The sequence below is a fragment of the Anastrepha ludens genome, chromosome 3 (assembly GCF_028408465.1).
Source record: "Anastrepha ludens isolate Willacy chromosome 3, idAnaLude1.1, whole genome shotgun sequence".
Classification (NCBI taxonomy): Eukaryota; Metazoa; Arthropoda; class Insecta; order Diptera; family Tephritidae; genus Anastrepha; species Anastrepha ludens.
In genome coordinates, this window is record NC_071499.1 from 35,496,588 (window position 1) to 35,519,615 (window position 23,028).

The following is a 23,028-nucleotide window of genomic DNA, read 5'->3' on the forward strand; positions in this document are numbered from 1 at the left end:
TATTTTAGTGTGCCCAGCGAAGGGGGCCGGGTTTGCTAGTTATTTTATTTTATTTTTATTTGTGTCGATATTCTATTGTTTTTAATGTAACCATAAAAATTCTAATTTGGCATAGCAACCTCGCCAATTCGGACCAAGACTCACACTATCACACACTTAGGTGCCGTCAAACTCACACCAGGTGTCTGTCAAAAAAAAAAAAAAAAAAAAAATAGGAGGAAAAGAGTGTTTTAACTTGTTATTCTGCACAATGCAAAAGGTATTAGATTGAAGCTCGAACTCACCCAAAGAAAAATTTCTTCGAAACTGATCATAACTTAAACGGATATTATGTATGCTGTTCATAATATCCGTTTCAGTTATGATCAGTTTCGAAGTAATTTCGGGCCAAAAAATTGCAAAATTCAATTTTTTTTATTATTAGTTAATTCGAAAGCGTAGACATTCCCAAGCGGCCGTCGTAGCCGAATGGACGGGTGTGTGACTACCATTCGGTAGTGCCCAGGCAAGCCACAGTTTTTTCTAACAACGGCCGCCCCTCTACCCACAACGTCGAACTTCCGAGTGTATTTCTGCCACAGAAAAGCTTCTCATAAAAGCCTAAAAAAAACAGAGCCGTAATGCCCTCATTTGTGGGAAAAACAGATAGGCATGTGTCACAAAATAGGTGGAGGAGCTCGGTCAAATAACCAAAACAAATGGTATAAGCGTTAGTTATATGTATAAATAAAAAGATTCTCATTATTTATGAAAGCTGGCTGGTTTCGTAATAGCACATCTTATAACCCAGTTCACCATTCGTATGATAGAGCCAGAAACCGTCACAAAGATCTTGGTGAAGTTATTGTGACGGTTTCTGGCTCTATCACCCGAATGGTTTGCTGTATATTCGCCTTAAGGGAATGACGTTAAATCGCAGCTCTGAGGTAGCCAATAGATATTGATTGCAAAAACGGCTGACAGCACGATTACCGAACTTGGTACACAAACGATTGATTGTGGCATGGGCAGTGTGGCATGGCGCGCCATCCCGTTGAAGCCAAATCTCGTCCAAGTACACGTCTTCAATTTCCGACAGCAAAAACTCGTTTATTATGTCTCTATAGCGCCTACCGTCTGACCGAAGTGGCGTTTCCAAGAGCATTTGCAAAGAAAAATGAGTCAGTGATGCCACAGCTCCAAAAACCGCACTAAACTGTTACTCTCTGAGGTTGCATCGGCTTCTCGACCAACACTTTCGAGTTTTCCAAACCCAGTTGTGCAGTTTTGCTTGTTCCGTCGAGTTGGAAATGCGCTTCGTTAGAAAATATGATTTTGACTTCTTTTCAATACGAGTCGGGCTACAAGATATTGACTGTGGAACTAAGTTCGAAATATTTCCAAACATTTCTCAAGCATATAGCGGTTAATCTCGTTCCGAGGAGATATGATACTGACTTCCTGCTGCGATTTCCAGCGGGAAGGAACTGTCACAGTCAAAATAATATAGGTTAATAAAAAAAACTTTATTTAACAATAATTCCATTGAAAAACTTGCTTGCCCATAGCGATCGATTTTACATAGGAATTGCATGACCTGGTTTTTGGCTAAAAAATTTATTAATTGTTTTTTAACCAGTATTAAGGGTAAATTTAAAGACACTAAAGATTTTAGTGGTACAGTCATAGTTCAGAGCATTCTTAAAAAATATAAGGATTAAAAGCTTCTGTGCATTCATCAGATTTCACGTACAGGTTTATATTTTTGTTCTGTCGAACCTAATTCGCCAGCAAAATTTGCGAATGCTTAAAAATTCGTACTGAAAAAACAGTCAGTTGGAACCTTAAGCCGTAATCGTAACTACTATGCGTACTATAGAGAATTAATTTGAGTTAACATATTCTTATTTGAGTGTCCCAGTCTAGGTGAGATAACACACCGGTCAAAACGCGAGGAGAAATAAAAAAGAAGAGTGTAGTGCAAATTGCCAAAGATTTTCTGAATATTATTTTAACTCCCAAAGTAAAAAAATCGATAGTCCAAATTATAAACGCTTCGTGGACCAACCTGTATGTACAATACAAAATAACGAAAGATAAAAGTCAATATAAAAGTTGTTGTCCAACTTGCTTGCATGCCTTTTTAACAGACGATACAACCAACCGCCATAATTAAGCCTATAAAAAATCAAACTGTTTTAATTCTCATTCAAGCGCTGAATCAAACCAAAAATCGGACAACCAAATATGTAGCCGATTTCCTTCAAAAACCATTGGAGCGTGTGCATCTTGCAATACAACAGGTTTACCAATAGTTCCAAAGAGTATGTTAATTATTGCAATTCTACCTTATTTGGATAATTCATTTATGCACCCTAATTACACTTTTCCACTCCTATTTACCAGACGGCACACATGAGATACGCCTACAATATTGACAGGCCTAGGCCGAGCTTTTGCGCGCATCTCTTGATTTATGTATGTTAATTTTTACATCTAATTGAAGTTTTATGTCGCCTTAGAATGAGGGAGGTTTATCATGAGAAACTTTTTTATGTCAGACAAATTTTCGGAGGTTGTTTATTTAATGGTGGGAGGCGTCCGATAGGAAGACACTTTTTTGATGTGGCACGTAGAAATACGCGGGCGCGACGACTGCAGTTACCCAAGCAACTTATGCATACTAGGGTATACGTATAGTATTGGGATTCACAATCCCGAATACCGTAAATAGCGGGCTTTCCCTTGTAGATCAAAGTTCTGCTGCCTGGCAGTTCTGCTCGAAATGCACCCACAAAGAGTGACTATTAGGTGCGGTTTATGAGCCGCCGGCATCATTTGGCCAATATTTTGTTCCACACGTAATTGAGTCATATCGATATTATCATAATAAAGAGAAATGACAATAATTTCTTTAAAAAATTGTATTTTATTCAAAACCAACACCGGCCCTTGAAACTTAACCACCCTTTATATCCCGATATAGAAACCCGACGTTTTGGGATTTGTAAAGTCATCCGGGATTGAGTGCATTAGTGCATGTAAACAAAAATCTAAGCCATCACCAATCAATAGTTTCCCATCATTAATTACTTACTGCCAAAACGCATATTGTTTGAACCCTGGGCCGCAGCGAGTGATGGCGTTGAGCCGTAACGATCGCCCACAACAGCCGCCGACGCAGCTGCTGACGCTGTCGCTGCTACAGTCAATTCGCTAGCCACATAACGATTATTCTGTATGCTGTAGTCCGGCTCGAAAGGGATTGGCTTGAAGGCGATGGGGCGTAAAAGATTCTCATACGACGTCATCATAGACATGGTTGGTGTTGCTGCTGTTGTTGTCGTTGGTGTAGCTGTTGCGATCGCTGCTGTTACCTTTGGCTGTGTTGTAAAAAACAAAAACAAGTATAAAAAAATGAAAACAAAAAAAATGTATTAGTGTGTAAAAAAAAAACGAATGACTAAGCAAAAGCTGTAAAAGTACAAATGGATAAATGAAGTTGAGAAAAATAATTGAAAGCGATTGAACGACCGATCGACCCAGCAACCGACTGACAACGACAGTTGTGCGGTGCAACTGGGCACGGCCGTGAACGAGCCGGCTGCTGTGACTTTTGTGCAGATTGGTGCATTTGTTGCAGTTGTTTTTGTTGTTATTTTAATGACACTGACACACCTAAGATTTATATGCGCACAGCACAGCTCGTCCGTGAAGCGAAATTTGAGATAATATGTGGGTATGTAGGCATGTTTGGTATGCCATTGGTATTAAATCTAGTTACAAACCTGTTCGCCGGTTTCTACACTGCCACCACCACCACCAGCGACACTGCCATTCATTGTTGTGGCTGTTTGGCCGCCTGTTGCAGCTGAGATATGTGGCAAGTGTGGCATGCCGGCGGAACTGCGCATTTGTTGTTGTTGTAATTGTTGTAACTGTAACTGTGTTTGTAGGTGCTGTTTCTGCTGCTGTTGTTGCTGCTGTTGTTGAAGTGGGTGCGCTTGCTGACCCATTGAGGGCTGTGAGTGTTGCCTTTGCGCCTGCAGGTGTTGCTGCAGCTGCTGTTGTTGTTGTACCAGCTGTTGCTGTTGCTGCAATTGTTGTTGCAGCCGCAACTTCTGCTTCACATCTAATGCATTGCCACCCACACCAGCGCCTCCGCCGCCCACACTCTCCGAAATACTCAGACGCTCACTCATTTCCGAATAACTGTTGCGATTTCCGCTTCCGTTGCCGCCCATTAGCGTCGGCGTTGGCTTGCGCACTAGCTGTGTATGTTGCTGATATCCAATGTGCAATTGTTGTTGCTGCTGCTGCTGTTGCTGGTGTGGCTGTTGCTGTGTCTGTTGGCGCAGTTGTAGACTCGGCATCGAGGTGGACATGAGGGCAGGAGTGGTGGAGGCAATGACTGGTGTTGTGACAGGCGGTAGAGAGTGCAGTAATTGATTATCGCTGCCACTAACTGTCGCATCGGCCGTGCTGCTATCAACTGTGCCACTGGCACTCACTTTCCCTGCCGCAGTCTTTGTTGCTGTTGTTGTTCCGCCACCTCCGCCAAAGGTGCGCTTTTTGGTTATTTCAAATATTTGGCGTATATTCTGAAACTTGGTTCGCCCTGCCCCAGGCATTGCATCCTGATCCAAACTGCTGTAACTGCCGAATTTCTGTCCACGCATGCGCTTTTGTTCATTGCGCGACTTCAGCGTGCCGGTATGATTCATTATCGCCGACGGCTGTTGCTGCTGTGCTCCCTCAACCGCTGGCAAACCGAGTGTGTTTTTTGCAGTGAAGGAGTTGCCATTCTCTAGCGATGCGGAGCGGATGTGTCCACGCTTTGCCAGTGTTGGCGATGACTGAGTGATGTGTGTGGGGCGAGCGGCAAATGAGACGCTATTCTTTTGATTGCTGCTGTTGCTTTTGCTACCAATGCGGCCACTGATGCCCAGTGTTATTGTTGCTGGTTTCGTCGTCATTGTACGGCTTTGATGTGGAGCGGTCAAAAGCTGGTCACTGAACTTGTGCTGGGGATAAATGGCGCGTATGAAACGTCGAACTCGCTTAAAATGAAAGCTTTCGAATTAATGTTCAATTACTCCGTAAATTATTGTGGCTTTGTAATCTGCAAAACAAGAAAAATAAATCAAGCTTAATTAAGTGCTGCAAAAGCTATGAGTAAAACTAATAGCTGATTTTGTATAATAATAAAGACGATTATGTACAAGTTTCTTTTAAAATCTTCCATGTTTTGACTCTGATAGTTTAACTGCTAGCAGTTGACTGACTCGATGGGTATCGTCCGCTCCGTGGAACGAAATGATTGCGTTGAACATTTGGTAGAAACTATTTAATTTTTTTTAAGTGAAAAAGTAATGTGAAAAGGTTTGTGAAGGCATATTCTTGGTAACAAAAAAACACCCACGGTACTTTATCAAATGTGATGTCAGTACGCACTTAATTCCGGCAGCACCACCATTTCAAATTCATCACAAAATGGATTTCCAAGCCTTACTATGTAAAAATACAATTTTTTTTAATAAAAAATCATAAAAAATAACTAAAATTGTGCGACACCGCCACCTAGCGTAAGTTATGTTATCAGGTTACGGTGGTTGCCACTCTATATAAGTAGTAAAAGTGCCACCTAGTATAAGTAGCAGGTAAAAATAAACATCTAATATGTATTCCTCGGCCCCAAAGAGCGTAAGATATGATGATATTCCAGTGGAATTTCAGAATAAAACATTATTTGATCCCATTTTATTGAGTTTTTTCTGTATACAAGGAATTTTAAAAATCACCAACTATATAATAAAACGCCCTCGGTAGTCTAGCGTCAGTGCACTAGTCTGCCATCCCAGAGCTTGTGGGTTCGTATCCCACGTGAAGCACGGCCGTCGCCATTTTCCTAATTTACCTACATTCCTGTTTCTAAAAAAAAACTAGAACAAAAAAATATGCCTTATTCCTTAACCCCAAGAAGTTATCCTTTCCATCCTTACTCCCGCACAACAGTTTGCGCATTATTTGCATTGTGGCTGCTGAAACAAGCAAGAAACAAAAAAGAAAGAAAAAAACAAAAACATACAGTTACACATTGCATCAGTGGCGGTAGCAAGAGGAATATCGATAATAGCACAGACCCACCAAATTTAGTGGAGTCCTCAACCATCAATGTGATCGTTCTTGCACACAAATTTGAGGTATCCCCACTATTTAGGATTGGTAGCGGCAGGCTAATCACCGGTATGGGGGAGTTCGCAAAACTCAAAGCGCACTAAACTACGAATATTGTTGTACGTAGGCGAAACATGGCTGGTCTCTAAAACCATCACACAGAGGCTACAATTCTTAATAAACAAATGACCCTGCATCATCTGCAGAATATTCTGGCCGAACACCATCAGCAACGACGCGCTGTGGAGATTAACGAACGAGGAACAGATCCTTAGACAAATCAAACGCAGAAAGTGGAACCCGCAATGGAGCAGATGTCGTGGTCGATCAAAAAACACTTGGAGAAGGTCGATGCTGCGCGAACTAGCAGATGCCGACATCAAGTGGGACGGTGCAAAAACAACAGCACAGAACCGTGTACGATGGAAGAGTCTTGTCGAAGCTCTATACTCCCGAGAGGAGTGAACAAGGAAAAAAGAAATAAAAATAATCAATTAAATAAAAATGCAGTTCAATTGTCAAAATGCCTTTGGGATTGATTGGCAGGGGTAAACTTTCAATAATTTTTGGTTTCATCGAATACGTTGAACTTAGGATTCCTGCGGGGAAGAGCTAAACTAGTATAGAAACAATCAAGTTCAGGTAATGGTATTTAATAAATTAATTAAAGAAATCATACATAAGTACAAATTAGGCAAACACGGTAGACTATAAGGTTTGACCATCAGTAGCAAAATTGTGAGAGTAACTTCGGCTGTCACGTCACAAGCCAAATATTATAAATTAATGGGTTTGTCCAAGAATGGTAGAACAAGATTGCGCCCATCAGCGAGTGTCTGACAGCACACTAGTCTAGTTGTGAAGTGTGGCAACTCTGCGCTCTTCGCAATAAAGTTAGTGCTTTTTTATATCCAAACTGTGACCTTTTTTTAGCGGGTCCGGCACTTGAAGTGTAACAAATTAAAAACGCCATAAATTTAGTTTGGAAAATTACTGTTATTCGATTCAAAGTAAAAAATGTGTGAACATAATGCAAAGTTAAGAATCAATTTACTTTTGCTCGATATGACCACCTTTTGCCTTGACTATGGCCTTGAGGCGGTCCAGAAACGAATCGCAAGCTGCCCAAATGTGACTTGCAGGTATTTTTGACAACGGCTTTTTTCAGCGCCTCAAGACTGGTGAATATTTTACTCCGGACCTTGCACTCCAAAATGGCCCAAAGAAAATAATGCTTAGCTTTCGCGTCAGGTGAATTTCAGAGCCATTGTGTGGGCGTTTTGAAGCTTGCAACTATGTTTTTTAGTCATTCTTGGTTCACTCGAGCTTTGTGAGACGGTGTCGAGTTCTGTTGAAACATCCATGGTCTGCCACGTTTCCAGAGCAACCTCCAGAATATTTTCCCGAAAATCTTTCGCATTTACCTTTAGTCAGACTTGTTGAAAACGATTGAAGAGCGCCCATCTGCGCTTACAGCGGATGACGGGTGCTGCCTCTTGGTGGCCAATGGATGACCCAAACTCTTGTATGAACGGTCGGTCAAATGAACCCTATCGTTTTGGGTGTTTACGAATTACTCAATTTGAAAAATTTTCTCGTCAGAAAACAAAATGTTCGAAAAGTGACCGCTTTCGGCCAAGCGAAGCAACTCCTTCGCCCTCTAAAGTCTGACTTGTTGTAGCTTTGGTGGGAGCCTTTTGGATCTTGTAAGGCTTGACTTTGAGATCCTTTTTCACTTCTCTCATCATTTGATTGGTACTTCGTCCAGGATTTCGCGCAAGTCGCTTCTTCACTTTTGAACCATTTCACGCGACGTTGCAGTCTTTTGATCACCGCCTCCATGACGTTTCGCGATGCAACCAGTATCATTGTAATGAGTAATGGTGCGATAAATAAAAACTTTATTTACTTTAAGGTGCTCGAGCTCACGAACAATCGCTGGTTGTGATTTTCCAGCCAAATATAATGCAATCCCACTATTACCTCTGAAATCCATAACTGATTTTCTTTTTTTGCGTTTACTTTCGGCAAAATGCTTCCGGGCGCTTGTAAACAATACTGTTAGCCAACTAACAGACAGCTGTTGGCCGTGCGTCAGGTGCTCGAGCGGTCTGAAGTTGGTTACACTTGGAGTGCCGTACAGAGTCCGCCTGCAGCTGTTTAGTTTACAATTATCAAATATGAAATATGAGTATGAAAATTCCAATAGGATGATTAATTTTGTGCCACCTTGTATGTATTTACAAATATTTAGATAATAATTAAAAAAATTTCTATTTTCCGCAGTAGCTTTAGTAGGCTTCAACTGAGCTGAGCAGCTGATAAGGATACGGTTGCGACCACTTTCGAGTTTAAAAGTCAATAATGTTTACAAGTAGATGAAAACCTAATACGGGAAATTCGCATTTAAGTGTAAGTTGCACGCTAAAATAACAAAATATAAAAACTCCCAAAATAACTTTCTAATGACTCTTTAGCCGGCAATATTTTGCAGAAAAAAAAATTTATTAATTATAATTAAACAAAGAAATTTTTGTGGTGTGGCACAGTTTAAAAAATAAAGTACCTTTAGTGAGTCTTGCAGCAGATATATTTCACCAGCTCGAAACCTCACCACTATTGCCAAAAATGACGTAAGAATTAACACGATTTGGGCACACACCTATTTTTTGTTTTGTTACTGGTAAACCACAACATAATGACTACAATAAACAATCAACAAATGCAAAAATTACAGCACGAGAAACAATAAAAAATAGACAAATGTGCGCAAATAACAATCATAAAAGCAACAGGTCACTAAGTCAATCAGGCAGTCAGTCAGCCAGTCTGTCAGCTGTTACTTATGCATGTTTTCTTTCCCTTAGGCGGCCGCTACAGCCGGGTGTAATTATGCTGGGCATACGACCAGACTGATAGTTGAAGGTTCGTTGAGTTCGAACCGTACTTTTGGGACATGAAGCACAAAAATTGTGCACAGATTGACTTCGAAAGCAGTAAAAAAGCTGACATTGCATTTCGGTGGTATAAGAGATCGTCTTCACAATAAAATTTATTGATAAGTGGTAGAGATTTCCATTATAGTAATAAAGGAATGATAGTAAATAAAACTAAAATAATTTTTCGTTGATTTGCGCTTTGAATTTTGACAATTTTTTCTGCTGTGGTGTTGAATGTTTTCTGCCATATAAAAAACGGTGTAATATGCGTTAAATGGAGAAAATCCACAAGACCGCGTCCAAAAAAAACTCTCAAAAATAAGTGTCAATTTTAGTCTACTTGAAACTTGCACTTTTCAATTATCTATAAAACTGCATCCTCGAAATTTTTCAAAAAATTCAAAGTAAAGGGTTTGAGATTTTGATGCAAAATTTGCCGAATTCTTGCAAATTTTATACAATGTTCGAAACTTTGTTTGATAATAAATAGTCCAAATTTGTGGTATTTTTTAAATTCACTTATTGTGGCAAAATCAACTTTTTTCTGGGTATTGACCCCAAGCAAAGTTATTCCACCGTTTTTTTTTCGAAATTAGCCTCTGAGGAAAAGACGGATCAGGCCATATAATATTTCGTTTTTCAGTTATTTACATACAAAAATTGAACATAATTTTTTAACAAAAGTCCAGTTTCGAATTTCAAAGTCGCATATCTCGAACAATGTCATAATTAATTGGAGCAGATAGTGAATACGATAGGTTGAGTAATATTAGAAACAAACTAATGATGCACTTTTCTACATTATCGCATACTGATTTCGCCTGAAAAGACCACTTTTCCCATTTTCCGGTGAATATTTGTGTACCCTATGATCAAAAAGCACCGGGAAGGTACTGTTTTCTTCGATTTCCAAGGCGTAGTGCACCATGAGTAGCTTTCATCTGGCCAGACAGTCAATAAATAATATTATTTATCCATTTTGAAGCGTTTAAGAGATGCTGAACGTCGTAAATGGCCAGAAATGTGGGCAAACAATTCTTGGATTTTGCATGATGATAACGAATCATCGCACCGATCCCAAATTCTGCTGGATTATTTGACCAAACATCAAGTAAATAGCATTGTGCACGCACCGTATTCACCTGATGTGACCCGTGCGACTTCTTTTTGATTCCCAAGTTGAAGTTACCACTTCGTGGAAGGAGATTTCAGTCGATAGAGGAGATCAAAGAGAATGCGACGAAGAAGGTGAAGGCCATCCCTTTGTCGGCCTACCAGGGCTACATGGAGGACTGGGTTAAACGTTGGCACATGTGTGTTGCTTCAGACGGGTCATATTTTGAAGGAGATAAAATAAATTCACCTGAAATTTAACTCTGTTTTGTTTTATTTAAAAATTCTCGGTTTTTTCTGATCATAGGGTTTAAAATTTTAACCGTCCATTTAATATTTTCCAGATTTTTAAAAATCCGGGTTCAAATGACCCACACGTGAAAGAAATATTGGCTTAAAATGATCTACAAAATTATGCGCCATTCAATTTTATTATAGGTTCTTAAAGGCAATATTAATGGTAAATTTTGTTTTATACGATTTTGTTTTCCCAAATAATTTTGATCCACTAGAGATCAAATTAGCAAAATTGCAACACACAAAAACTTGTGATGACTCGTTGCAAAACGTTGTTTTGTTTGTTCTTGTTCACTCCTCTCGGGAGCATAGGGCCTCGGTAAGGTTCTTCCATCGTACCCGGTTCTGTGCTGTTGTTTTTGCATCGTCCCATGAGATGTTGGCATCTGCTAGTTCGCGTAACATCGACCTTCTCCAAGTGTTTTTTCGTTGACCGCGACATCTGCTCCCTTGCGGGTTTCAGTCCAGTGCCATTCTCGTGATGCTATCTGGTGGTGACCTATCCATCGGCACTTTCTGCGTTTGATTTGCCTAAGGATGGGTTCCCCATTCGTTAATCTCCACAGTGCGTCGTTACTGGTGGTGTTTGGCCAGAATATTCAGCAAAACGTTAGGTGGCCAAATATTCTATAGATTTTCCTCTTTCATAACTGCGAAGCCGCATTCTTGTCTGTTTTTCTTCCCATTTGGGCGCACAATGTGATTATTTATTTATTTCAGTCTACACAGAGATGCCTTAAAGACTAATGCAATTAATTAAATTTTACAAAAAAGATTAAGTTTAAATTTTCTTAATATTAATACTAAAATCTCTAATATTGCTGTAATTATAACGCAATCGGGCACATCGCATATTAGACTCATTCAGCGAATAATAGGCTTTGTTAATTGAATGAACAAACAAGCGGTTATTTCTAAGACTATGAGGCGAAATAGAAGCTTTGAAGGGATTGGTCAACTCATTGCAGTTAATTTTGCCATTGTGCTATTGATAATATTGTATTATAAACTAAAATTAATGAGAAGTAGATTCTTCTATCAGACAATGACTGTAGACCCAAAAATTTTCATCTATTGATATAATGAGGAGGACCATTTGGCCAGTCAATCTTATTCAAAGGAAATTTTGCAGGGCGAATTTATTAAAGATGGTATCGGCAAATCAGCTGACTTGTGTTTTTTCTTTTGCGATATCCATGTGGCTGTCAGCTTAGAATGAAACAAGGCGAATTCATTATTTGTTTTCTAGTTTCTCAATACTTTGTTTTGACAATCAAACGTACAGAACAGTGTTGTTGGTCCAGTGCCAGCACCTTTAATGAATGCGTCTTGGAATTTTGTAAAAATGTTTGGGGTTTTTTAAATTTTTTTAGAATATAGGATATAATGTAATATGGATTCCATATTAACGAGCAATATGGAATAGTGAAAGGAGAAGTTTGGCCTAAACCTGTAGAGGTTTAAAATTTAACAACATTTTCTCATATTGGCCACCTTTCGCTATCCCATCGTCAGCTTACTAGATGTGAAAGCAATAAGGTAACAACTAAAATGTATATATGTATGTATGTATATATGTAAGTTTATATGTGTGTATGTGCATGTGTTGTGTTGAACAGCTCTAGTCAACTAGCGCACATTTCTTCATTTAATCCCATGGCTTATTTAACTGCGTTGTATGAGGGAAACATTATCCGATTGGTATAAAAATAACAACATTTGTTTTAACTGACGTGTATGTTATATAATATACGAAAAAATGTTGTTTGATTAAGTGATTTTAAATTATGCTCCATTTGAATCACAGCAGGCATTTTTGATTTTGATTATGTGTTTTTATGGTTTATACTTTTTTTTTGTTTTAAATAAAATATCTTTGAAGAAAGTAAAATAAATTGCCAGTAAAAGAGGTGTTTGAATTTTGAATAGATACAAAAGTAGGGAATGCGAAGGAAAAGTGGATCCTTCGCTAATGTTCTGTGAAAACTTGGACGCATTTATGTAGATGAATGGAAGCAAAGTTATGGTGTCTGAACTAATAACAGGGGTAATCTCAAAGGCTTGTGAAATACTTGTTAGTTGTCAGAATTGCAAAACGTGTCATAATACAACAACAAAGCATATGTGAGAAAATATTTCCAATACCTGCAAAAAATTACCAATTCCATCGCTGGTCATCGCTGATTTTCTATAGTTCATGTGTTGACTATCGATAATATCGAATAATAAGTTATTAATTAATTAACTAAAATGCCTATATGAAAAATGTGTATTTACGATCACGGCGGCCGCCGTAGCCGAATGGGTTGATGCGTGACTACCATCCGGAATTCACAGAGAGAACCTTGGTTCGAATCTCGGTGAAACACCAAAATTAAGAAAAACATTTTTCTAATAGCGGTCGCCCCTCGGCAGGCAATGGCAAACCTCCGATAGTATTTCTGCCATGAAAAAGCTCCTCGTAAAAAATATCTGCCGTTCGGAGTCGGCTTGAAACTGTACAGGTAGGTCCCTCCATTTGAGGAACAACGCACACCACAAATAGGAGGAGGAGCTCGGTCAAACACCTAATTATTTATTTATTTTATTTATTTACGATCTATTAAAACCAATATAAATTTTTTAAAGTTAAATTAGTGCATCAACGGTTTTATACTTGAACCTAGATCGCCCCTTATTTAAACATAATTAAACCCGCCTTGCTGAAAAAACGACTCAACTGAAGGCGGGGATATACAAAAAAATATCCTTAACAAAATCGGCAGCGGCTTTAATTGACTTCTCGTCACATTGAATAAAATAAATTTAAACAAATAAGAAATAAGATATTTTCCAGCTATGACACATCCACATTAGAATTTTAATGTGGTTCATCTTCTTCTTCTTCTTCTTAGTTGGCGCGATAACCGCTTAGGCGATTTTGACCGATTTTACAATAACAAAACGCGTCAGTTATTTCTTTCCCATGCTAACCGACGCCAGTTGGACACACCAAAATGAGGCAAATCCTTTTCTGCTTGTTCTTTCCGATGCAGAGGAGGCCTTCCTCTTCCTCTGCTACCACCAGCTGGTACCACATCGAATATTTTTAGAGCTGGAGTGTTTTTATCCAATCGGACTTGAGTCAATGTATACGCTGCACTATGCCTATGTCGTCGTAAAGCTTATACAGCTCATTGCTCCATAGTTTACGTTACCCGCCGTCACCAACGGGCAAAGGTCTAAAAATCTTGCGCAGAATCTTTCCATCAAACACTCCAAAGAGCGCCTCATCGGACGGCACTTCTGTGCCATATGTTAGGACGCGCATGTTGAGAACCTTATAGGGTGTTAGTTTTGTTTGTCGAAAGAGGACTTTATTAACACTTGTTGGCAAGAGAGATTTCTCGTTGGATTTCAAGGCTGACATATCGGTGTTAATGTTGGTTCCTAGATAAATGAAGTCCCTTACAACCTCAAAATCGTAGCTACTAACAGTGACGTGGGTGCGAATGCGCCCACTGTTTGTTTGATGATAGGAGGTACTTGGTCTCGTCTTCGTTCACCACCAGGTTTATTCGCTTTGCTCCTTATCCAACTTAGAAAAGGCAGAACTAACAGCATGGTTGTTAGGGCCGATGATGTTAATATCGCCAGCAATTGAACGTTCGTAAAATAAATGGTTGCTAAGCGTCACACGACTAAAGCAGCTAAAGAAGTCACACGACAGAGATTCACCCTATCTGAAAACTCATTTGCAGTAAAATGGCTTGGAGAGGTCCTTCTGTTTGCTATAAATTCCGCAACTATGCGTGAAAATCCCTCTAGTGTATTAGTGACAACGGTTTTGGAAACTTGGATTGAAGAAATAATTAAAAAAATTGTTTTGTAACTGAAACTGTAACTTTTACAAAAATGTTGGTATGAAAGGACCAAGTTTAAGGTGATGATCAGTTATCCAGAGGCAGTGTTCATGGACATAAGGACATAAGGACGTAAGGACATAAATGATGACTGTGCAACAAGTCGCCAAAAGAGAGCAGAGGTCACCAAGTTTATACCGTTAACTACAAGCCGCATAAAGGCGGGAGGGATGGCTCTTTAATGATGCCACCACTCCAAAATCGGTCTAAAACTGTTTCGCGGGTGAAGAAAGTTCAGTTTGGTGTAATAAAAATTAGAACTAGACGAACTAGAACGAACTAGACGCACCAGATGAAAACATGATTAGAAAACTCAAGGAGAGGCGGAGAGCTTGCCCACTTGCAAGGATGCTAAGTGTTAAAACATGACGATCGCAGTTGCACTCGGTTTATACTATCACTAACACGAAGAGATTGTAGAACTATGATAGGCGTGCTGACGGGACAAAGCTCAGTTGTAGTGTAAGCTTATAAGATAGGAATCTCGGAATTTAATCTGGGTTAAGAATGCAAGACATTTAGGGAGCAGGGCTGAAGGGAAACTGTAGAGCATCTTCTTTGCGGATGTCCAAAGTTTTTCAAAACACGCTTAAAATACCTGGAGGCACCACAGTTTGAAGAATTGAAATATATCTCCTCCGCATGGAGTATTTCAAAGCACAAACACATAACTAATGAATTCCATCTGGTATCGCTGCGGACCGAATCGGTCTATGCGTGACTGACTGCAAGGCAACCTATTCAACCTAACCTTAATTACAACAAATTTAATTTATAGAGGTTTATCATATTACAAATAAGTTCAACTACCAAATAAATTGTTATAACACAAGGTGCTGCAAAATTAATCACCCTATAGTAAGGGTTTTGCAAATAGCGTCGCTCGTTAATGATATTTGATGTTTGTGAATTAGACAGCTGCAGTATATTAACAGACTGGCAATGGAATGCGCAAAGATCTAAATAAATATTTCCATCACTCAGAATATTTTTTTATTTATTTAGTAAAAGGGTTATTCAAAAACGCAACTGGATGATTAATTTTGCGCCATCGTGTGCATGTATGCGGTATATAAAATATTTATTTTTCTTTTCTGTTCGTCAATAGTAAATTTTTTCACATTGCTCCATAAAACCCATGTTATAGTTAATAAATATTATAAATGCTATGAGAAAATTTTTATTTATATGTATTATTATGAGTGTTTTAAATAATTTTCAAGGTCGAAATTTATTGGTATTATTATTTATGCTATTATATTACATTAATATTGCCCCATTTATGATTCATATAAATGCTGTAAAAGTGCACAAAATAAGCGGCAAGCTGTTAAATGCCTTCGAAACTGAATTCGCTGGTGGCGAATGCGTCACGAATTGCAAATTCGAATCGTACACACAGCAGCAAGAGATTATTATTGAACGGTATAATCATGTGCTGTATGTGGCATATCGGTTGGTAACGCGCGGCTCACTGATGCCAATTCGGAAATGAGGCATAAACATAAAATTGGTAGAATATAATTCTGTTTCAGCGGCGGGTTTGAAAAGTATTCTGGGTTGAATAAAATTGTGAACATTTATTTACTTATTATTTAATTTCAATAATTTTTCTGAAAACATAGTTCATTCTATTGCAAAACCCATATAAGCCCAAGTTTCAAACTTTGTGCAAATTAAGAAAAAAATGCAAAAGTTTTCATCAAAATTTCACACTTTGCAATCAGAACTGGTTGAAAAATGTAGAGTATGTAGTTTTGTACCCCAATCAATTCTGCCAGGTTGAAGCGGCTCCAAAATTGCGTTGATTTTTGAAATTTTTTTTGGTAACGATGTTGCATATTGTCTCCATTATAAAATCATATCATGGACGACGACGCATTATATGGAAAAAATGAATTTTTTTCCTTGTTCACTCCTCTCGGGAGCAAAGAGCCTCGACAAGACTTGCCTTGCATTGGTTTCGTTAATCTATTTGATTTCTGTCAGGGAAGGTGATTAGCCTGCCTCTACCAGTCCTAAATAGTAGGAATGCCCACCTCTCGTTGCTTAGAAACAACGCCTTCTTACTGCTTGGAGCGCCATCTGTGTTTCACATTTTTCTGCCAGAAGGATCGCACAGATGGTTGAGGACTTCGCTAAATCGCTATTACCGCGATTGCTTGCTTCCTATTACTGGCGCCACTGATGCAATGTGTAACTGTATGTTTTTCTTTGCCTTTACTTGTTTTAGCAGCCACAATGCAAATAAAGTGCTGACTATTGTAAGGATGGAAAGGATTAGTTTTTGGGTTTGAGGAATGGAATTTTTTTTTTTAGAAACAGGGAAAGTAGGTAAATTTGTGCTTACATGGGACTCGGACCCACAACCTCTGGGATGGAATGGATTGAAAAAATGCATAACACCCTTAAAATATTTTGAATTCTGTTTAAAGTGTGCGGCTAAATGGTTTGTAAACGTCAAAAATGCTAAATGTGCCCGTCAGTGGTTTTACTTTACCATTTTTTCATCATTCACACTACAACAAAAACCGTATAACACAAAATTTCATACTTTGCACAAAATTAAAAAGAAAAATCATCAAAATTTAATCAAATTTCTCAATCACAATTGTTAAAAAAATTTCGAGTATGCAGTTTTGTAGCGCATTGAATTTTAGTATAAAAAAGTGTGAGTTTCAACTGACTGAAAAATCGATTTAATTTTTGAAAATTTTTTTTACTGACGGTGTTGAGTGTCTATCTTTCTTCCCTATAAAAATGCATAGAAAAAAGCATAGAGCTGCTAACAAAAAAAAAAAAAAAAAAAAAAAAAATTATAAAATCAACAGGAATTTTCAGCGACTTCAAACATTCACAATATTATATTAAAATTGAATGAGCTAGAAAACTGCATACTCAGAATTTTTATACTGTTCGACATTTTTGGAACAATTCTCACCAAAAATTTTAAGTTTTGATGAAAATTCATTGCATTTTTTTTAACAGCAGAGTGTTCCGGCACCCACTAATGTTCAAGATCTTTCCATTTTGCAAAGAACTGTAGCCTCAACTTTCGTTCCTGAAAATTTTTCGAAGAACTGCGAATCATTTCTGAGATTTTTAGATCTGTTACTAAAGACCCAGAATACAATTTAATGCCAATTATCCAGTTATCCACCTTAATTATTGCAGAAACTTTCGATTAAAAGACCGTTACTATCGTTTCTAAAGCAGTAAAGCATCTGAAGTTACTGTAGAAATGCCATTTTGCTTCAGTACAACTCTCGGAGCCGTCGGTGTAGAAAGTTCTTAGCGAGTATTCCAAGATTGTCTGAATATCTTCACTGCCTCCTTATGGAAAAGGTATTGTTCCTTCTAAAAAGGTATCACCTTATCATTAAGTGCTAAAAATAGATGGTGCTGCTCTGGCAAAATTTTTGAACAACTCTTTGTGTCCGGAACTCTGATCGGATTGTTATACAATACTACTTAAAGAGAAAAAAGTTGATTGTTTTTGTTTTAAATGTTGATTTTCAAACTAACTCTTGATATTTTTATGCGCTCAAAAGCTGCAAGCCATTTTTGGTGATTTGTTTCAAAAGCGCAGCAAGTTTTCAGCTTGATGTTATGGACTCACTTATTTCATCAATAGATTCTTCTTCTGAATGACTTATACCCATAATTCGCTTTGTTTTTTAATTGTATTGCGGGTTCTAAAGCAGATATTTCAATAAATTTTGGGAAACCCCATCAAAATTCTTCGCCAAAACGAGTTCTTCCTGAAACTAAGCACATATTGCCAGTAGAAGGTCATCTTCGGTATGAAAATCGAAAATAATCTCGTAGATTTCCGAGAAATCCGGTTATATATTATTTTATCCACAATTATTTTTATGAAATTTTTGTTTACAATTTGGATCGCTCTGAGGCTGAGAAAGTAGTTTAGAAGTAAGCTCTTACAAAAACTTTAAAAATTTTCTATTATACCTCATTGGTTTACCGCCGTTGTGTTTGGAGGCAAAAAAATGTTTATGTTAGTTAAGTTTAATTCGCTTCGATGAGATACAGAGGCAAATAAAAGCAATAGGAGTTTTCGTTTCTGTCTTCTTTCATTGTTCCTGCTTGCGTGGGATTTTCTTAAATTTTGACCATTTATGTGACACTTTTTTATCAAAAAGGTTTGCAGCATAATGCGTCCGGTTATCAGAGTGTTCGGCTATTGCGGTGATATTTGTTTGGAAAAATTAATGGAGATATGTGGCTTGTTCGGCTATTAAGATTATATTTGTATGGAAAAATCAACGAAGAATCTATGTGCACCAAATTGCCGTTGAAGTTGTCCGGTTATAAGGACTGATTGTAATAAGGAGTTTTACTGTATTGCTATGCACATTCATATTTCAGCAGTAAAAATTCTTACCTTACAAGCAAAAGACATATGAAGAAATCCATTAGCAGAAAAAGATTAACACGCAGTGTAAAATTTTCATGAACAATGGGGCCCTTTACTGCCTACATTGTATGCGCCTCGTAATTATTAAATAATACTTAAACAATAAAAGCCACTTTTTATATTACTTCACTTTATTGCACTGGCATGGGAATATGCATTTTATTCGTATAATTTAAAAATAATTACAGATAATTTGGACCACAAAGGTCAAATGTACATAGATAATTTGCTATGAATTAAGTTTAATATTATGGTTGACGAATTCTTGTTTGCTACGCTTCAAAACTAATCTAAGAAATTTATTGATTTATTGTATTCAAATTTACTACGCCCATTCACTGTTTTTTTCTGTATGTATGTATGTACACACCTGCGTGGGAATAACTGCAGCCAAACTAAACTCAAGTTAATTAGGTGGATTCACAATATGAACACAAGTGCATCTAAGGCGAAATCAAGCACAATATTTAGTGACTTTTGAGGGGGTAGGTAGGTGAAATGGTTGAAGTACCAGTCTGGTACTCTCCAAGTAACACTGAAGCGCTGTTTTGATACCATGATGAGACCACCAACAGGCAGATATCTACAGCCCGCCAGAGCTGTTGATGTAATGGGGAAAATGATGGGATTTAGTTCAGCGCACTGCCCCAGACTATCGAAGAAAGGAACACCCAGTGACATTAATCATCTAACGGTCAAACCCGGACATTCACAGAGAAACAATCTACTTCACTGAAAGGTCCCCACAGCTACTACAATGGAGATTAAATGACCGGCAAGCACAGCTACAAATTTGGAAATTGAATGGTGTGGGGTCCCCACGGCTTCCTGAGATGGATGTTGGAGTTGATGGAGCTCCATCTCTTCTGCGCTTTCCTGAGAAATAAGTTGTGCAATTTCCCTTTAAAAATAGTCACCCTTATTTAAGCTAGAACTTCGTCAATAGCAACTAGCCAAAGCAAAGACGAAAGGGCTAGTTGCTATTGACGAAGCGGCTTGCCTTTGTACACAAATTAAGTGACTTTCGCCCATCCTGCCACCGCATTAACTTCCTTACAGCCTAGCAGGGAGCAGATAAAGACGAGAAGAAGAGAGGTGGAAAAGTGGAACGAAACCTAGCTCAAAAACACTTAATATATTTACTGACGGCTCAAAAATGTCGGACGAAGTAGGTGCAGGGATCTATTGTGCAGAGCTAGACAGCCAGGTGTTCAATCTGGAAAAACATCGAGCAACTCTAAATAAATATATACGTTGACAATCAAGCAGGGATAAAGGTAATAAACTCATATGAAATTCCATTTAAAAACGTTCTAAAAAGCAGGGAAGCCATAGAGAGACTGAGGGAAGACAGACGGTTGCACATCTATTAGGTACCCGAATATACGGGCATTGCAGGAAACGAAATTGTAAACGTGATTACCAAGAGCGCAGTTTACATGCCATTTAAAAAAGAAACCAACATGCTAAAACCCTTAAAGACTATCTACAATGGCATCTTAGCGGACATGAAATCATGGATAGACAGGACTTGAAACAGTCTAGCCAATTGCAAAACCGCGAAAATCATGTGTACGCAGAATGCAGATAAATAGGTCAGATACGTTCTAGATCGGTCTTCGAAAATATATCTCGGGATTAGAGTTTTAGAGTTTACGCTGATTTGCCAAAGACGCAGACTTATTGCAAGATGTCTACTATAGAGAAACGTAAAGGTCTAGCACCATTTGGCACCACTAAGCACCAATAGATTTATGTGATGGCTTTCAGTCAGCCAGGTCCACCTAACCTAACCTGTCCAGCTGAATGTAGCCAACACAATCCATATGCTTTTAGTCCCCTTCAAAATTTGTAAACTCAATATCCTTTATTTTATGGAAATAGGATAGGAGGACATGAGATATTTTGTAGATCCTGAAACCAAAGATAACTTTTTCGCTAAATTTTTATTTTATTATTTGTATTTTTAAAAGTTTTTTGCTGTTTTTTTAATGAGTTTGACAAAAATTCTTATTCCCATCTGACCTAAAAAAGCACAGATAAATTTGCTCATATGAAGTCGGCGAGATGGCTCGTTAAATTTTCTGCAGGTGCTTTGAAATTGTTTCTCATGTTTTTCATTTTTTTAATAATTTTTCGGTGAAAGGCAGGCGTAGCTGAAGCCTTGAAAATAGCTATCATTAGCGGATATGTTTTCAAAAATAAGTGAAAAATACAAATCAACAAAAACAAAGCGTATAGAAATCAGCAAAATTGTAAACAAAAGCAAGGAGCTAGAAAGGTTTACTTATGGTGCGGGGTGAGCAAGCAAAAATCTTACACTAACAAAAATTAATCATATTCCATTTCCAAGTACCAGAGAAATGAGTGAATCAAGTGCTGTAATAGACGAACTATGCATTTTATTACTCCGGCAATGGATGACAAAGCAGAAGATGAGCTCCATTACCGTCGGTGCCGTCGAAAGCAAAGTATAAAAATTAATTTCACATTTTCGTAAGACAGCTGAAGAGCTGCGCAATCGCTTTCCTAGTGAGTGAATGTACGAGTAATGAAATTCTAATTGAGATCAAGTGAAAATGAATGAGGAAATTTTCAGAGCGTATTTTGTATACTTTAGACAGATTCGAAGTGCCGCACGAGTTGTTGGAGTGCAAGCATAAAAAATTTTCAAAATCACAAAAAATATGTGCATATGTATGTGTGTACTAATGTCTACCATATGTGTGTATATAAAACAAAGAACAGTCTTTGTTCTTTGATTCGGGTTTTGTTACTGGCAAAAATTGGGTTAATATGTCGTTGACACGCGCTTATGATCTAATGCCGCTATAGGAGTAGTAGAAGCGACAAAACACAAACTGGCAGAGCAGCTGCAGTGGACACTTAAGTAATGCGCTTCAGTCTAATGCTCATAAGCACACGCAGTCCGACGTATAAAAGACGTATTTCATAGTTTATGTGGCCTGTATTTCTAAAGTGCTATTGAATATTTTGTGCAACCATAAAGCGGGCTTTGATGTAGCGCCTCAGGAAAATCATTTAGAATTTCATTAAATTTATTAAGTAGTGCCATAGTTGGCAATGATTTATTCAATGAGAAGAAATTAGATTGGATGAGACAGTTGTAATTAAATTAAACTAATTAATTAAATTAAATTATTTTTTTATTTTTTTTATTTTTTAAGCTTTCTAACAAAAACAAAATTATCATACAAACTTGAACTAGCTACACACACTTTCGGCTGGCCTGTGAGGACTTGGCTGATTAGATACGCCCGACAAGATCTGAGTCTTAAGGGAGGAAGTCCATGTAAAATTTTCAAAAAATCGATTTCTTTTTTCGATATTTCTAAAGTATAGTATAATATTTTAAGAATATACATACTATGAAATTTTCATGAGAAAATTCTTAATATTATAGCTTCTATAGCCCATTAACTATGTAGAGGGCGGTCCGTGCGCTCTTGTACCTCAAACGTTAAACTCATTTCTCTCGAAACCGTATTTTTAAAAACTGCTCGCGTTATAACTCAAAAAGTTTTCGACCGATTTGTTTGAAGTTTGGTGAGGCCTTTCTCTACATTACTATCGGAAGGATAAGCCTAAAATTTCAGATAATTCGCGTTGATAAATTACTTTTTGGGGATTAAAAATGTCAATAAAATAGCCCTAAATTCTGACTTTTTTTTCAAAGGCTTATTTTATAATTAATTTTATACTTTTTTAATTTTATAGGACATCCCTTCCGTTAATATGTTATAAAAAAAAACAATTTCGTTGTTTTATTTCAGATCGATAGATTAAAAGTAATAAATAGAGCAGATTGGGTCCTTGCGCCGTAAGCAGCCGACAAAAAATGATACTGAGCCACCATTTTGGAAAAAAATGTTGTACTCTCGAAAGGTTAAATAAAGGTAAAGTAAAATAATATCATTATTTTATCACCTTTAAAAATGTGTTTAGAAAATTACCAATTTTGAGGCTTCCACATGGACTTCCTCCCTTAAGGAATTTGTACATTTCAAAGATGTTACAATGGGAGGAGTTCATTTGCAACTGTAAAGGGTCAATTGAGTTAAAATTTCGCTGGCTATGAAATTCTAATTAAGAGCAGAGAACTAATTGGTATAGTGTACCGACTGAAGCATCGCAAATTGGGCATAAGTTGGGTTGAATTAAACAC

The 23,028-nt window shown here is 37.8% G+C and overlaps 1 protein-coding gene across 3 annotated transcripts in view; it reads right to left on the reverse strand.

Annotated features, from left to right (window-relative positions):
- The window catches only part of LOC128857409 (dual specificity protein kinase splA), a 164,020-nt gene that overhangs the window by 10,241 nt on the left and 130,751 nt on the right, over window positions 1-23,028 (reverse strand). For 2 of the 3 annotated variants that reach the window (XM_054093166.1, XM_054093164.1), the window contains exons 4-5: window positions 3,768-5,101; window positions 3,077-3,362 (exon numbers count right to left, since the gene is read on the reverse strand). In XM_054093166.1, the coding sequence (XP_053949141.1) occupies window positions 3,077-3,362; window positions 3,768-4,955 (1,474 nt within the window). In that variant the 5' untranslated portion in view covers window positions 4,956-5,101. Of the gene's footprint in view, window positions 1-3,076; window positions 3,363-3,767; window positions 5,102-5,433; window positions 5,696-23,028 lie in introns of those variants that run through there. The other variant, XM_054093165.1, reaches the window with a different exon arrangement.